General features: G+C 41.4%; 1 protein-coding gene across 3 annotated transcripts in view; it reads right to left on the reverse strand.

Moving 5' to 3' along the window:
* Positions 1-17,216, reverse strand: part of rnf215 (ring finger protein 215) — a 22,570-nt gene extending 5,354 nt beyond the window's left edge. For 2 of the 3 annotated variants that reach the window (XM_068005881.1, XM_068005879.1), the window contains exons 1-8: positions 16,922-17,216; positions 14,923-15,057; positions 11,911-11,982; positions 11,443-11,528; positions 9,788-9,842; positions 8,168-8,272; positions 7,602-7,721; positions 581-718 (exon numbers count right to left, since the gene is read on the reverse strand). In XM_068005881.1, coding sequence (XP_067861982.1) covers positions 581-718; positions 7,602-7,721; positions 8,168-8,272; positions 9,788-9,842; positions 11,443-11,528; positions 11,911-11,982; positions 14,923-15,057; positions 16,922-17,209 — 999 coding nt within the window. In that variant the 5' untranslated portion in view covers positions 17,210-17,216. The remainder of the gene's footprint in view (positions 1-580; positions 719-7,601; positions 7,722-8,167; positions 8,273-9,787; positions 9,843-11,442; positions 11,529-11,910; positions 11,983-14,922; positions 15,058-16,921) is intronic. The other variant, XM_068005880.1, reaches the window with a different exon arrangement.
* Positions 17,217-17,240: the final 24 nt, after the last annotated feature.

Below are 17,240 nucleotides of genomic sequence, written 5' to 3' on the forward strand. Positions count from 1 at the left end.
ATTTGAATCAAGTGACTTATGCTCAATTGTATTGTTGAAGCATGCTATTAAATAAGCCTCAATTACCTCTCAGCATGGCTTAATGACCTATTATTAATAGCTTCTACAATAGCTCATCTGGTTAAGGCAGTGGGCAACTGAATCATACAGTCCAAGAAGGTATAAAGGAAAAACTGTAAATGCTGGAAATCTGAAATACAAAGAGATAATGCTTCGAAGAGTGCCAAGGGATCTTTATATCGAAACAGACAAATGGTTTAATGTCCCATCCAAAAGACAGCACCTCTGACAATACAGTATCAGCCTAGATTATGTGCTTAAGTCTCTGGAGTGGAGCTTGAACTCACAACCTTCTACTCAGAGGTGAGATTGCTACCACTGAGCCACTGCTGATTTTTTTTTAATTCATTTGTATTTAAAGTCACTGTGCCTCAAGAAACTCATCAACACATCTTACAGTAAGAAAGAGACCCAAACCAAAACAAACACAAAAAGACAATGAAAGAGAACTCAAATAAATCTGTTATTTTTAATCACCCTCTTCCTCACCTTCTTATTCAAATCTCAAACTGAAACACACCTGATTTTTATGGAATTCTTCCAAGCACACTGCACAGTTCTCAAGCTCTTGGGACCGTGTTTTCCGTTTTTTATTTGGATAATATTTTCTGGTTTTCAACGCTGTTAGTTGCTTTAAGATTTGTTGCTTCAAGCTCATCTGTAAATAATAGAATGGAGGGATCAATATTAATGACTTCATAATAGGTACAGCACAAGAGGAAGCCATTCGGCCCATCATGCCTGTGCCGGCTCTTTGAAAGAGCTATCCAATTAGTCCCATTCCCCTGCTCTTTCCCCGTGGTCCTGTAAATTTTTTCCCTTCAAGTATTTATCCAATTCCCTTTTGAAAGTTACTCTTGACTCTGCTTCCACCACCCTTTCAGGCAGTGCATACCAGATCATTACAACCCGCTGCATAAAAAAATGACTCCTCACGTCATCTCTGGCTCTTTTGCCGATCACCTTGAATCTGTGTTCTCTGGTTACCAACCTTTCTGCCACCGGAAACAGTTTTTCCTTATTTACTCTGTCTAAACCGTTCATGATTTTGAACACCTCTAGCAAATCTCCCCTTAACTTTCTCTGTTCCAAGGAGAACAACCCCAGCTTCTCCAGTCTCTCCGCATAACTGAAGTTCCTCATCCCTGGCACCATTCTAGTAAATCTCTTCTGCACCCTCTCTAAGGCCTCGACATCCTTCCTAAAGTGTGGTGCCCAGAATTTGAACGCAGTTATCCAGCTGAGGCCTAACCAGTGTTTTACAAAGGTTTAGCATAACTTCTTTGCTTTTGTACTCTATGCCTCTATTAATAAAGCCCAGGATCCCATATGCTTTTTTTTTTAAAAACAGCCTTCTCAACTTGTCCTGCTTGTATGTGCACCACCAGGTCTCTCTGTTCCTGCACCCCCTTTAAAATTGTACCTTTTAGTTTACATTGCCTCTCCTCATCCTTCCTACCAAATTGCATCGCTTCACACTTCTCTGCATTAGATTTCACCTGCCATGTGTCTGCCCATTTCACCAGTCTGTCTATGTCCTCCTGAAGTCTGTTACTATCCTCCACATTGTTTACTACATTTCCAAGTTTTGTGTCATCTGCAAACTTTGAAATTAGGCTCTCTATACCCAAGTCCAGGTCATTAATATATATCAAAAAGAGCAGTGATCTTAATACTGATCCCTGCGGAACACCACTATATACTTCCCTCCAGTCTGAAAAACATTCACCACTACTCCCTGCTTTCTGTCCCTTAGCCAATTTTGTATCCACACTGCCACTGTCCCTTTAATCCCATGGGCTTAAATTTTGCTAACATGTCTATTATCTGGTACTTTATCAAATGCCTTTTGAAAGTCCATATACACAACATCAACCACACTACCCTCATCAACCCTCTCTGTTACTTCATCAAAGAACTCAAACAAGTTAGTCAAACACGATTTTCCTTTAACAAATCCGTGCTAACTTTCATTTATTAGCCCATACTTTTCCAAGTGCCAATTTATTTTATCCCGGATTATTGTCCCAAAGTTTCTCACTACCGACATTAGGATGACTGGCCTGTAATTGCTGGGTTTATTCCTCTCCCCTTTTTTGAACAGGGGTGTAACATTTGCAATCCTCCAGCACCATCCCCATACCTAAGAAGGATTGGAAGATTGTGGCCAGAGCCTCCGCAATTTCCACCATTACTTCCCTAAGTAACATAGGATGCATCCTATCTGGACCAGGTGACTTTTCTACTTTGAGTACTGCCAATCTTTTAAGTACCTCTTTATCTATTTTTATCCTATCCAATATTGCTACTACTTCTTCCATGACTGCTACAATGGCAGCATCCTCTTCTCTAGTGAAGACGGATACAAAATATTCATTTAGTGCCTCAGCCATGCTCTCTGCCTCAAGGTCTCCTTTTTTGTCCCTAATCGGTCCCATGCTTCCTTTGACTACCCTTTTACTATTTATATGTTTATAAAAGACTTTTGGGTTCCCTTTTATGTTAGCCACTAATCTATTCTCATACTCTCTCTTTGCCCCTCTTATTCCCTTTCCCCTCTTATTCCCTTTTTTAGATCTCCTCTGTACTTTCTGTATTCAGCCTGATTCTTCACAGTATCATGAACTCTACGTTCATCATAAGCTTCCCTTTTCTGTTTTATTTTAATCTCTATATCTTTAGTCATCCAGGGAGCCCCAGCTTTGGATGCTCTTCCTTTCCCCCTCGTAGGGATATGTCTACTCTGTATCCGAACCATCTACTCCTTGAAGGCCTCCCTTTGTTCAATTACTATTTTGCCTACCAATTTTTGATTCCAATCCACCTGGGCAAGATCGGTTTTTAACTCACTGAAATTTGCACTCCTCCAGTAACGCATTTTCGCATTTGATTGTTCCTTGTCCTTTTCCATAACTATTCTAAATCTAGTGATGTTATGATTAATGTTCCCCAAATGCCCCCCCACTGAAACATGTTCCACCTGCCCCACTTCATTCCCCAGAACTAGATCCAGCATTGTTTCCTTCCTGGTTGAGCTGGAAACACGTTGTTCCAGAAAGTTCTCAAACAAATTTCAGGAATTCCTCCCCCTCTTTGCCCTTTATACTGTTACTGTCCCAGTCTATACTGAGATAATTGAAGTCCCTCATTATCACTACTCTATAGTTCTTGCATCTTTCTGTAATTTGCCTGCAAATGTTCTCCTCTATCTCCTTCCCACTATTTGGTGGCCTAAAGTATACACCCAGTAGCGCAATAAATCCTGTTGTTTCGTAATTCTAACCAAATAGATTCTGTCTTTGGCCCCAAAACTACATCATCCCTTTCCAGTGCTATAATAGTTTCTTTGATCAATACTGCCACTCGCTCCTTTCTTTCCTTCCCTATCTTTCCTGAATACCTTGTAGCCAGAAATATTAAGTACCCAATCCTTGAGCCAGGTCTCTTGTTATTGCCACTATATTTTTTTTTTATTCGTTCACGGGATGTGGGCATCGCTGGCGAGGCCAGCATTTATTGCCCATCCCTAATTGCCCTTGAGAAGGTGGTGGTGAGCCGCCTTCTTGAACCGCTGCAGTCCGTGTGGTGACGGTTCTCCCACAGTGCTGTTAGGAAGGGAGTTCCAGGATTTTGACCCAGCGACAATGAAGGAACGGCGATATATTTCCAAGTCGGGATGGTGTGTGACTTGGAGGGGAACGTGCAGGTGGTGTTGTTCCCATGTGCCTGCTGCTCTTGTCCTTCTAGGTGGTAGAGGTCGCGGGTTTGGGAGGTGCTGTCGGAGAAGCCTTGGCGAGTTGCTGCAGTGCATCCTGTGGATAGTGCACACTGCAGCCACGGTGCGCCGGTGGTGAAGGGAGTGAATGTTCAGGGTGGTGGATGGGGTGCCAATCAAGCGGGCTGCTTTATCTTGGATGGTGTCGAGCTTCTTGAGTGTTGTTGGAGCTGCACTCATCCAGGCAAGTGGGGAGTATTCCATCACACTCCTGACTTGCGCCTTGTAGATGGTGGAAAGGCTTTGGAGAGTCAGGAGGTGAGTCACTCGCCACAGAATACCCAGCCTCTGACCTGCTCTCGTAGCCACAGTATTTATATGGCTGGTCCAGTTAAGTTTCTGGTCAATGGTGACCCCCAGGATGTTGATGGTGGGGGATTCGGCGATGGTAATGCCGTTGAATGTCAAGGGGAGGTGGTTAGACTCTCTCTTGTTGGAGATGGTCATTGCCTGGCACTTATCTGGCGCGAATGTTGCTTGCCACTTGTGAGCCCAAGCCTGGATGTTGTCCAGGTCTTGCTGCATGCGGGCTCGGACTGCTTCATTATTTGAGGGGTTGCGAATGGAACTGAACACTGTGCAGTCATCAGCGAACATCCCCATTTCTGACCTTATGATGGAGGGAAGGTCATTGATGAAGCAGCTGAAGATGGTTGGGCCTAGGACACTGCCCTGAGGAACTCCTGCAGCAATGTCCTGGGGCTGAGATGATTGGCCTCCAACAACCACTACCATCTTCCTTTGTGCTAGGTATGATTCCAGCCACTGGAGAGTTTTTCCCCTGATTCCCATTGACTTCAATTTTACTAGGGCTCCTTGGTGCCACACTCGGTCAAATGCTGCCTTGATGTCAAGGGCAGTCACTCTCACCTCACCTCTGGAATTCAGCTCTTTTGTCCATGTTTGGACCAACGCTGTAATGAGGTCTGGAGCCGAGTGGTCCTGGCGGAACCCAAACTGAGCATCGGTGAGCAGGTTATTGGTGAGTAAGTGTCGCTTGATAGCACTGTCGACGACACCTTCCATCACTTTGCTGATGATTGAGAGTAGACTGATGGGGCGGTAGTTGGCCGGATTGGATTTGTCCTGCTTTTTGTGGACAGGACATACCTGGGCAATTTTCCACATTGTCGGGTAGATGCCAGTGTTGTAGCTGTACTGGAACAGCTTGGCTAGAGGCGCAGCTAGTTCTGGAGCACAAGTCTTCAGCACTACAGCTGGGATGTTGTCGGGGCTCATAGCCTTTGCTGTATCCAGTGCACTCAGCCGTTTCTTGATATCACGTGGAGTGAATCGAATTGGCTGAAGACTGGCTTCTGTGATGGTGGGGATATCGGGAGGAGGCCGAGATGGATCATCCACTCGGCACTTCTGGCTGAAGATGGTTGCAAACGCTTCAGCCTTGTCTTTTGCACTCACGTGCTGGACTCCGCCATCATTGAGGATGGGGATGTTTGCAGAGCCTCCTCCTCCCGTTAGTTGTTTAATTGTCCACCACCATTCACGACTGGATGTGGCAGGACTGCAGAGCTTTGATCTGATCCGTTGGTTGTCGAATCGCTTAGCTCTGTCTATAGCATGTTGCTTCCGCTGTTTAGCATGCATGTAGTCCTGAGTTGTAGCTTCACCAGGTTGGCACCTCATTTTTAGGTACGCCTGATGCTGCTCCTGGCATGCTCTTCTACACTCCTCATTGAACCAGGGTTGATCCCCTGGCTTGTTGGTAATGGTAGAGTGAGGAATATGCCGGGCCATGAGGTTACAGATTGTGCTGGAATACAATTCTGCTGCTGCTGATGGCCCACAGCGCCTCATGGATGCCCAGTTTTGAGCTGCTAGATCCGTTCTGAATCTATCCCATTTAGCACGGTGGTAGTGCCACACAACACGTTGGATGGTGTCCTCAGTGCGAAGACGGGACTTCATCTCCACGAGGACTGTGCGGTGGTCACTCCTACCAATACTGTCACGGACAGATGCATTTGCGACAGGTAGATTGGTGAGGACAAGGTCAAGTAAGTTTTTCCCGCGTGTTGGTTCGCTCACCACCTGCCACAGGCCCAGTCTAGCAGCTATGTCCTTCAGGACTCGGCCAGCTCGGTCAGTAATGGTGCTGCCTAGCCACTCTTGGTGATGGACATTGAAGTCCCCCACCCAGAGTACATTTTGTGCCCTTGCTACCCTCAGTGCTTCCTCCAAGTGGTGCTCAACATGGAGGAGGACTGATTCATCAGCTGAGGGAGGACGGTAGGTGGTAATCAGCAGGAGGTTTCGTTGCCCATGTTTGACCTGATGCCATGAGATTTCATGGGGTCCAGAGTCAATGTTGAGGACTCCCAGGGCCACTCCCTCCTGACTGTATATCACTGTACCGCCACCTCTGGTGGGTCTGTCCTGCCGGTGGGACAGGACATACCCAGGGATGGTGATGGAAGAGTCTGGGATGTTGGCTGAAAGGTATGATTCTGTAAGTATGGCTAGGTCAGGCTGTTGCTTGACTAGACTGTGGGACAGCTCTCCCAATTTTGGCACAAGTCCCCAGATGTTAGTAAGGAGGACCTTGCAGGGTCGACTGGGCTTGGTGTTTTGCCGTTGTCGTGTCCGGTGCCTAGTGGTCCGATGCCGGGTGGTCCGTCCGGTTTTATTCTTATTGTGACTTTTCGTAGCGAGATTTTACAACTGAGTGGCTTGCTAGGCCATTTCAGAGGGCAATTAAGAATCAACCACATTGCTGTGGGTCTGGAGTCACATATAGGCCAGACCAGGTAAGGACGACAGGTTTCCTTCCCTAAAGGACATTAGTGAACCATGTGGCGACTTGAGCCTGCAGCTCACCAACCTTATCTACCAAGCTACATGCATTTATGCACATGCACTCCAATCTCATCTTAGACTGCCTCATATTTGCCCCTTTTCTGATTCCTCCTATTTCTGAACTATTCTTTACTCTAGTGCTACTTGTCTCTCCCAGTCCACTCTGCACCTTGTTTCTCCTCTCTAATGTTGCCTCCTGGTGCCCATTCCCCCGCCAAATTAGTTTAAACCCTCCCCAACAGCACTAGTTAACCTCCCCGCGAGGACATTGGTCCCAGCTCTGTTGAAGTGCAGCCCGTCCGTCTTGACCCGTCCCTCCTGCCCCAGAACTGGTCCCAATGCCCCAAGAATCTGAAGCCCTCCCTCTTGCACCATGTCTCTAGCCACACATTAACCTGCCTTATCTTCCTATTTCGGTACTCGCTAGCACGTGGCGTTGGGAGTAATCCAGAGATTATTACCTTTGAGGTCCTGCTTTTTAACTTCCTCCCTAGCTCCTAAAACTGACTGCAGGACCATGACCCTTTTCCTTCCTATGTCATTGGTTCCCACATGGACCAGAACTGCTGGCTGTTCCCCTTCCCCCAAAATGTTCTGCACCCTCTGCACCATGGAGGCAACACACCATGCGGGATTCACGTCAGCGGTTGTAGAATCGCCTGACTTAAAAATAGTATTTAGTCATTTAATTAGATTGTAAAGCTGATTTCAATAACATTACCTCAAATGAAGTGAACAAAATTAGAAAGTGTTAAAAACAGTTTCCAATCTCAATTTTTTGAACAGTTATGATTTAAAGTCCCATTTTCTTCAACTCAGCAACAGAATATGTAAACTAATAAATTGCAACAAATTTTATGTCACAAGAATCATTTCTGTTATAAAATACAATTTCTTCACTGTTATATCTTCAACATAATCTAGCCTATTTAAACAGGAATGAGAAACAAACCTCCATATCTTCAGTGCTTGATTCATAGTGTCTGTATTGCCACTGAGCCTGCACAATGACTCCAGTACATAAGATTAAACCCACTAACAAGATAGTGTTCCACAGCTGCTGCAGATATTTCTGTAAAATAAAATGGAATTAATTTCTCAAATTATAACTAGATAATTTGGTAGATTACAGTTTAGTACACGTTACTTGTCTGCTTAAATCTTTAAGGGAATTTATCCCATTTATGAGCCCTCGTGAGGCTTCATTTTTCTCTAATCTATCACCGCAATTGGAAAATATATAACATGAAAGAAGACTTCTTGTTTTGTGCTTTTATTTCTCATCCAAATTTTAAGTTATTTGCTCCAAAGTCTTTAGGCTTTCCTACTGAATCAATTAAGGCAGTGTATGAGTGACCAGATTTCTGACCTCTGCTAATGCTAAGTCTGAGCCAAATACTAGTTGCTTGATAGCACCATAGGCTGATATACCCTCTGACTTTCCTTTCCTCTTACTGAAAGGGGAGGGGTTGCTCCAAAAATGAAGAATCTGAGTGAAACTGAAAGGGTAATCCTTACCTGAACCTGTGAGCTGTTCTCTCCTGTACAAATCACTCCTTGCCATTCCCCGTACAGACCACCTCGTGAACGCCCACAGGTTGACCACAGCGTTAGTGTTACTCCCTGAAATTCAAAAAAATCATTACAAGGATTTCCACTCCAAGACTCCTTTTTAACCATGCTGATCTTTTACGGATTTAAAAAGCACTTACTGAGAACTATGTGCACACTATCGCACTTCATTATTTTGGAATTGTTGAATCTCTACTTTTCACTCTGCCCAGTGACATTTTGGATTTTTTTTGCTTTTGGCAGACCCAAACCAGAGGGAATACATAATGGCAATTTGGTTACAATCCCAATTCACAGCCCCACAAATTCCTGCTACATGCTCCCAGTGCATGAACCTCTGCACTGGGTGTGCTAAAGACAAAAATTTATCCCCATGATTTTTGTTCCATTTTTAATGCATTCCTTCTGCCTCTCTTTAGCAGTAACTGCACCATGTGATATTCCTCAACCAAAAAAATGGGCAAGCTACTTGATTACAGGCCTCTACCAAGGACACTTGAGCTCACTACCACAGGGTGCACAAATGATGCGTACTCCAATTTTCCCTATCGTAGAGTGGGGAAGCACCTTGTTTCTGCTTAGTTGACCAAGAGGATCTCAAACCACTGATGCTGAATAAGGTTTACATTAGGATATTAATGATGTGTCATCACTGCACTGAATGAATCAATACAATTTGATGGTTCACAAAGTTGATGTTATTTAATAAGTTAGTCCAATGTGTACTTTTAATGGAGTATTAAACCAACATTTCTTTAAAACAAATTATAATGCCAAAAGACTTCTAATAGTGAGATTACACTGAATTTTGTTTTACCCCTAAATTCTTCACACTGGCGGCTTTCTTGATGGTCCATTGAGTTTAGACAGAGCGTAGCTAAGCCAGGTTTAAAAAGTTTGATCTCTGATTTGTGCTGAGTTACCTGATCTCAGCCAGGGCAGCTGGTAGGGCTCTACAATTTACCCCAGTGCCCCTGGGTTAGAGAGGAGACAAATGTCCAGGGTTGTTACTCCTGACCATTACATGGTAACCATGCATGGAAATTTGCATACGTGGCTATTTGGGGAGGCAGGGTCACCCTCAGTGGTGATGCCCCCGTAGTTGAATAGCATGCCTATGCTCACTGTCAAATATCACACAAAGAATGGTCACTTGGCCAAAGTATTGGAAGGCAACCGGCATTTGTGGAACTGTACCACAGCAAGGAAATAATCCCTTCAAAACAGAAGAGGAAAAATTGTCAGTGCAAGTGCAAGAAAAGAAAGAAGAAGTTTTTTTTAATCCTCACACATGTGCCATTCACTCAATATCCCTGGTACGGCCTCCAAAAAGAGCTCAAAAACTGACATATTTACTACTTTGTCCGTATATCACAGACACTGTCTGCATCCTACTGATCGTAAAATACCAGTGTAAATTTCGGATACTTCACAAGCTACATCTGCAAAGCTGTGGTGCGACTTATCAAATAATTTTACTGGCCAGCCTCAGTCATGGATACAGTTTATGATTATTTAGCAATCATACTGCTGGCTCTAAACATCTAAAAATAAAATATGACATACCAGATTGTCCTGAATTATGCTTTTGAAGGTTATTTTGGCAGATGCACGAAGACCGCTGCAATTGAAAAGGATTTCAATGAAAGTTATCTTTAGCATGCCTAAGATTTGTACATTATACAGTCAATCTAAGTGAAAGTAAAATTAAAGACATTGTACCGAAGCAGCAGAATGTACACACCACCATCCTTCCTGTCCTTCTTTTAAGATACTTGTTGCATCATTAAAGATGCTACTGGTAGGCCTGGTTCATTGCCATTGCAGTTCTTTCTTGGAGTAGAGTGCAGCAGTGCATTGAATAATGTACTCTCAGCTTTAAAACAAATAGTATTTACCTAGGACATTGATGTGGTTGAGGTTAAATATAAGAACAGGAGTAGGCCATACGGCCCCTTGAGCCTGCTCTGCCATTCAATCGGATCATGGCTGATTTTCAACCTCAACTCCACTTGCCTGCCCGATCCCATATCCCTTGATTCCTCTAGAGTCCAAAAATCTATCCATCTCAGCCTTGAATATACTCAACATCTCAGCATCCACAGCCCTCTGGGGTAGAGAATTCCAAAGATTCACACCCCTCAGTGAAGAAATTCCACCTCATCTCAGTCTTAAATGGCCGACCCCTTATCCTGTGACTATGCCCTCTAGTTCTAGACTCTCCAGCCAGGGGAAACAACCTCTCAGCATCTACCCTGCCCGCACTTCAAAGAAAGTCAGTGTGTAAAGTGCTCTAGACCTTTCTGAGAGACATATTAAGGTGCTATATAAATGTAAGCTATTACTATTGCTTGGTGAATTATACGTTATGAATGATATAGCTTTAGGTTTGAATGGTGGATTTTGGAGCTAACATGTCCAAAAACACATTAATGAACCAATATTACATGACATGCAGGGAGGACAAGTAGACAAGGTCAGCACACATTTTTCTTCTACTGTAGTTAACTTTTGCCACTATTATTCACTTTTCAGAATTTTATTAAAACTGGACTTAAAAAAGAGCCGAAGTTCCAAGGCTTTGTGGTATTGTGATAGCATGCCTTGCTATCCAATAGGAGAGGAATTCCTCCTTTCTATTCTCCATGAGGCATGTTCCAGGAATCAGCCAGACTATCTGAAGATGCAGAGTAGCAGGCAGGCATGTCCTCACAGAGAGAGGGGGAGAAAAAGCAACATCACCTCAGCTAATCTCACTCACCTCCTACATGAACTTAGTAAGGCCTGGGCGCTGACTGTGGGCCCTAAAAGCCTGGGATGGTAAGTGTTGCAAGGAGTCCACCATGTAAGATGGAATGGGGAAAAATAATGACACTGTACCAAAAAAACCTAAAAGAATTCCAAATTAATTTTTAACATTTTTATAAAAAAAATAAAAACACAGCACTCGTGTTAATTTGTTGATTTTACAAGATGATCAATAGAAGACAATGCCACAAGAAGTGCACTATTTCCAGTTGTTAAACAATTAAATAAAAAAACTAAAGTGCTGCATTGTGTTGATGGTTTCTTCTGTGTTAAAATAAATAGATTTTAACAAAACTATCTTCCAAATTCATAGCATAATATTACACAATACCTTGAGCTGACTACAATCTGCGATGGCTAAATGTAAATGATATATACTCTATAAAAATGAACACAATCATACATTGTCTTACCTTAATAGGGCTCCCAGAAGTTTGGTTACATTTTCAGAGCTCTGCATTACAACCACAGGTTTAGAAAGCACTTGAGAGATATCCATCTTATAAAAAATACAAATAATAATTCTTTCACTATGACAAGAATTAATTTGTGCATTATGAAATGTTTAGAAAAAGACAATTAAAAAAAAAATTTGAGCAAAAGATAAAGTAAGTACGGTAAAACAATTCACATTTCACATTACCATCTGGTTAAAAAAAATACTGCAGCCACTAATACTCTTAATAACAGAAGGATTAGATTGGGCCACACATAGTTGCTGCCTTTACTAAGACGCCCTAAAACAAATGGAAATTTGAAACCTAAATAACAGTACATTTAAAGGAATCAAAACAAATATTTAAATAATTCTGAACAGACTTTCTGATTGTACAATACATGTTATTATGTATAGTACGGGAGCAAATACTTTTTTGAATTACCTCAGTGAAGGCATTTTGATTTAAAACCAGAATTAACAGGGCAGACGCTCCCAGAACAAGTGCTCTTTTCATCTGCAACAAATAGAAATCATCTTTTACCGGAGAGGTCAGCCAGAAATTATGGCACTAAGAATGACTGAATGTTCTAATGCTTTATAGATGCCTAAATTCTGCTGTAAATGAGAAAATGATCCTATGACTTCCTTACTAAATTACAAACCATCATCTACCATCATTTTTATTGTGATCTGAAGCAGCAGTATATTATAAGATATTATTTACATAGAAAGATCAGTAGATCCTATAGTTTTATTATTTCTGAATAATGAAGCTTAAAGGTAATGTACAAATTCAGCACCATCACCTCTGGTCAGTTTTCAGTGACAAATACAACAAGGCAGCGTGCTGCTATCTGTGAAACTGGGCCAGGTCCCAGGGTTAGGGTTGCCAACCCTCCAGGATTGTCCTGATGTCTCCAGGAATTAAGGGTTAATTTCCTGGGGTTAGGGTTGCCAACCCTCCAGGATTGTCCTGATGTCTCCAGGAATTAAGGGTTAATTTCCTGGACACTGCTGCAAGCAACCCAGGAGAAAAATCATAGGGGCATTAAAAAAATGTGGGTTTTTTTCCATTTTCTTTGAACACTTTTGTTTATCAGTTATAAAGATATTGGAGATGGGCAAAAGGCTGTTTGGGCGGAACGGTTGGAGGCAGGAGGTCATTTGATGAAACCGCCAGGAATATGCTCAACCAGAGTTGGCAACCCTACCCAGGGTGGGCATATACAATAGTGGCATTCCTGCACCAGCAAGGATCCAAAATGACAGGTTTGCTAGAAGGACATGAATATATTTCCCTGTTCATTAAAATTATCTTTTCCTTAAGTTTGTTTTCTTATAAAAGTCCTTCCATTAATGTGATTTCTGCTCCAATTACAGGAAGAGATCACTTCTTTATAACTGCTAACTCCAGTTGAAAATGTTCTTTGAGATATAATAAATTTCATGGAAAAAAAATTTAAAATGTAAGTTTATATTAAATATTCTAAGAATCAAATTCAATCTTAGGAAAACATAATTTGATTATCAATATAATTGCTATGTGCAAAAAATTCTCACTTGTACAAAGTTACTCTGCTCAAAATCCTTGCCATGGTAAAGCTGCATTGCGCACAAAGTGAAGGGTGAATTAATATAAAATGCAGCCAATAAGCTAAAACTGAAAAAGCTGAAATACTGAGCCAGATTTTGCTGGAGCGGGGCATGTCACGGCGTGCCCCATTAGTTAGATTTATTCGCACATGTGTAGTTTTAAAAATTTTTGCCCACAAAGTTGCTGGAAGTGCAAGCTGATAAGGACACAGCGAGGGCAACAGAACATCTGGGATCTTGGTGAACAATGGGATAAACATTGATAAACCAATGAGATTTAAGGATTGAAAAACAGAGGAAGGACTGAAAAGGAGAGTAAATTAGAGTGGGCGAATTCGATGTGAAATCAGGTACAGAAAGAGAATTAAAGAGAGGGAAAGAAAGATTGGATTAAGAGAGAGAGAGAGAGAGAAGAGAGACAGAAAGGAAAAGTAAGGACATTTTAAATTTGATATTAAAATCTCTTAAAACAATTCACAACCTGAAGGAATGAGACTCCACACTTATAATTGTTCACTTTCTGGGCAAAGAAGATTGATTGGCAGTCGTTAACAATTACCATGTCGTTAAAAGGGTGCTTACACTGTTAATTACTAGACTGAACTTTCTGTGGCGAGTTTAATGGGCAACTAATGTGCAAATGCAGCAACTTCAAGAAAATTACGGGGAGGTTCAGATGCCATTTTAAAATTTCAGTTTATGGAAGAATGCAGCTTTAAATGCACTAGAAAAACAAACATTACATATGCCTGAGCAAAGAAAAGGTTAAAATAAATGCAACAAATACAACTGCCTTTCCTAAGAGGAATGTAGTTAATAGCAAGCATCACTGAATTCACATGACACATTTTCTCAAGCAGCAACTGATGAATATTATTGTTTGATTTAAATATGTTGGAAATCAATTACAATAGAGTTAGTTCCACAGCTACAACACAAAAGCACTGGATTTCTGACTTGGAGGCCCAAGTTTGAATTCCCATCTCAAATGGTACATACACTTTGGCTTTTCCTAGAGCAAGAATTTGCCAGTGGCCTCACATGTTGTCCTTAGATAAGAGGGATATACAGAGTGAAGTGAAGCAACTCATGGAAAATAAATTCCTAGTGATGGATTTTGCTGAATGAAGAAAAGTTAACAAGCTCTGTCTTCCACCAGGGGACTCTAGTTAACCGGTTTAGCTGTATTTAGTTTCACCTATAATTAACATATTTGCAAGTAAACTTGCTACAATAACTCCCAATTAAATTTGGGGTGATGGGAACCAAATGCACACCCGTGAATCCACATATTTAAACAGCTCTGCAATGATATAAATACAAAACTCTATTATGTGCCCCAAATATGAATATTTATGCTGATATAGACATTGCCTTTTTAAAGTATACATCTGTATAAGCTGGAAGGGAATCAGATTAGGTTTTTCTGTATTATTGTGTAGAAGATGCTTCAAAGAGTTATTTACTAGAAAATTAAAAAGTGTACACAATTTAAACTTAAATGCATGTAATGCAAGGCAGTTTATTTTACCCAGAATAATACACTTATATTGAAACTAATTATAGACATAGTACAGATGCTGCTAATGTCTTAGAATGTACAAATAAGCAGAGTTACTGAAAGGCCATTCAGGCCACAGGGAGAGACTGAAGATAATCTCAATAGGGAGAATGATGGTATAGTATCTACTTGAGTGTAGATCAGAGAGGTCATCACATAAATATGAAAGGAACATAGAATTAATTCCTACAAAAGCAAACCACACTGCACAATATGAATTAGAGACTCTGGTTTAGTAAGCTGGAGTTTAACAAGGTATTACTGTAATCTTTCAAAAGCAAGGCATACTGAATTACTTGCCTTACTAACAACTGCTGCAGCAAATGATTCCAGCTTGCTGCTCCCTTTTATTTCAACCTGGTCTTCATCAACAGGCACAACTCCAATCCACTTCTCTCCAGCATTTGGCCTGATGTCCAACTGTTCATCTTTAACCTTAAAAATAACCAACAACTATGAATTCTCATCATCCAATTTTTAACACGGGGAAAATTACATTGCAAATTTCTTAAAGCATGATTTATAAATGTAAAAAATATCAGACTCTGCATGCTTTTTTGGGGAAGCTTTAGGAACTTTAAGCTCACACACTTTATGTGGAAATACTTAGCCATTTTGAAATATGACTGTCCTACCATTCAGAGGACTTTTAATCACTCCCATGTTGTACTTTTGGCAATATATTTATTCCAAATAGTAAATTAAAATGCATAATTGAACTTTTCCAATTGGCCACCAATTTAAATCTAATCTGGTGGCCAGAAACTAGTGTAGTGTGGATTCACAATATACCAGCTCCATGTAGATTGAGGAGCCTGAACATCCACTGATGATTCATGACCTACTTTTGGACAGTCCAGGTATATCTATCAGATCAAGGAAATGTAAACACAGTGGTACATTGTGTAATATTGTAGTCTGGTTAATTGGGCCTGTAAAGTTATATAGTGCTCAACAACGGTTTCCAAAAATAAATGAATACCACACCAGTTCACTGCTCTATACACCTCTATGTTCGTGGGCCTAAAAGTTTTAACAACGTCAGGTCCAGTATTAGAATGGCAGCAAAAATAATATTTTAAGATGTTACCAATTTCTTACACATGCAGTTTACAATAAAGTAGAACATCAAATTCAAGCAAAGCTGGAAAAATACCAGTTTATATATAGTTTACCCTGCAGACATGATAAGATAATGTCTCAAAACTCAAAGTTAAAATTTTCAACTGAGTCGAGACCAGTACCTTAGCAATGGACCAGTTACAAGGGAGGCATGACTGGCCTGACAGAGAGTCAAGTAAGGTCAAATAGGTTCCTTGTGTAGGCATTTTTGCAAGCTATCTGGAACTACACAACTGTGTATAAAAAGTACAGATCTTTTAGTTTCTATCTTGCTAATAGACCAACATTTTTTTTAAAACTGTATATCAAGAGCATCTGTCCACTACAGCCCCTGTTGGTAACTGTTCTGCAGTTTCTAGAAAATATGAACAGTTCTTGTATATATGATAGATCCATAACCAATTAAAGTGATATAACATCTAGGTCTCTAATAGCCCAGTTGTTTTACTGAAATCCTACACTTGGAGATTTTCAAGATGGCAAGCGCAGCATGGTTTAAGGGAGAGGGGAGGTTAACAGGTGCCTGAAAGCCCATACCATCAAGATGTCATTCTGTAGCTAGCCATTAAAGAAAAAAATGTTCCAATTGGATGAAAGGCCATACAAGAGTACAATACTCAACTCTCCCATTTCTTCTATCTGTATTTGAAACACATTTTGAATCACCTGGATCAAATATTATGTCACGTTATTTTGTGAAGGATAAAACTAAATTGCACTTTCAATAAGTGATCGATTGGCCATAATTCCACTCATTAAAAAAAATCAAATACCACAATTAATTGCTCCACAACTGATGTGATGCAACGTTTTGCAGGAGCAGAGCAAAACGCGCTTATAAAAAAAGTCATGTCACTAGCTGGCATTTCTCAATCTGTTGATGTAAACAGCTCATTCGGTAGTGGTGCTTTGTGAGTACAGTATTTTGACAAGTGGACCGAACGAAACACATTATTCCGTCAGATCACTGGTTGTGAAAATGTATCACACTGATCTCTTCCTGGGTAATCTGCATTTATATCCGAGGATTCTTGTTTTAAGGTAAAGGTGCAAACTTCATGTGGGGGGAGGGAAAGAGAGGAGGGGCGGCTGATGTAGATTGTGTAGAAAGATTAAAGCATCGACGATAATGTTTTATGCATCTGACATCCACAAATGGACGCAATGCAGCACTTACTAATATTAAGCTTCCTTCTAAGCTGTCCTGGTTATGTTTGGGAAAAGCGCGCAGCCCCTGGTTACCTTGGCCGGGGCTGTCAGACCCGCTGCCAAGTGCTAACACGGTTCCCTGCAGGCGGTAGCTGCTGCCCGATTTAAAGCCGAACTCTGCAGACCAGCCTCTTCGAGAATCCATCAGAAAAACATCCACCAAGGCGACTTTTTCGGCTGCCACCGCGCACCAGTGCACGAAATACCCGGCGAAGAGCGAGTAAAAGCCGACCCGCTTCCAACTGCCCGCCGCCATTTTCTGCCCGTCACGAATCAGGAGACGTCAC

This window comes from Heptranchias perlo, chromosome 25, assembly GCF_035084215.1.
Source record: "Heptranchias perlo isolate sHepPer1 chromosome 25, sHepPer1.hap1, whole genome shotgun sequence".
Taxonomy (NCBI): Eukaryota; Metazoa; Chordata; class Chondrichthyes; order Hexanchiformes; family Hexanchidae; genus Heptranchias; species Heptranchias perlo.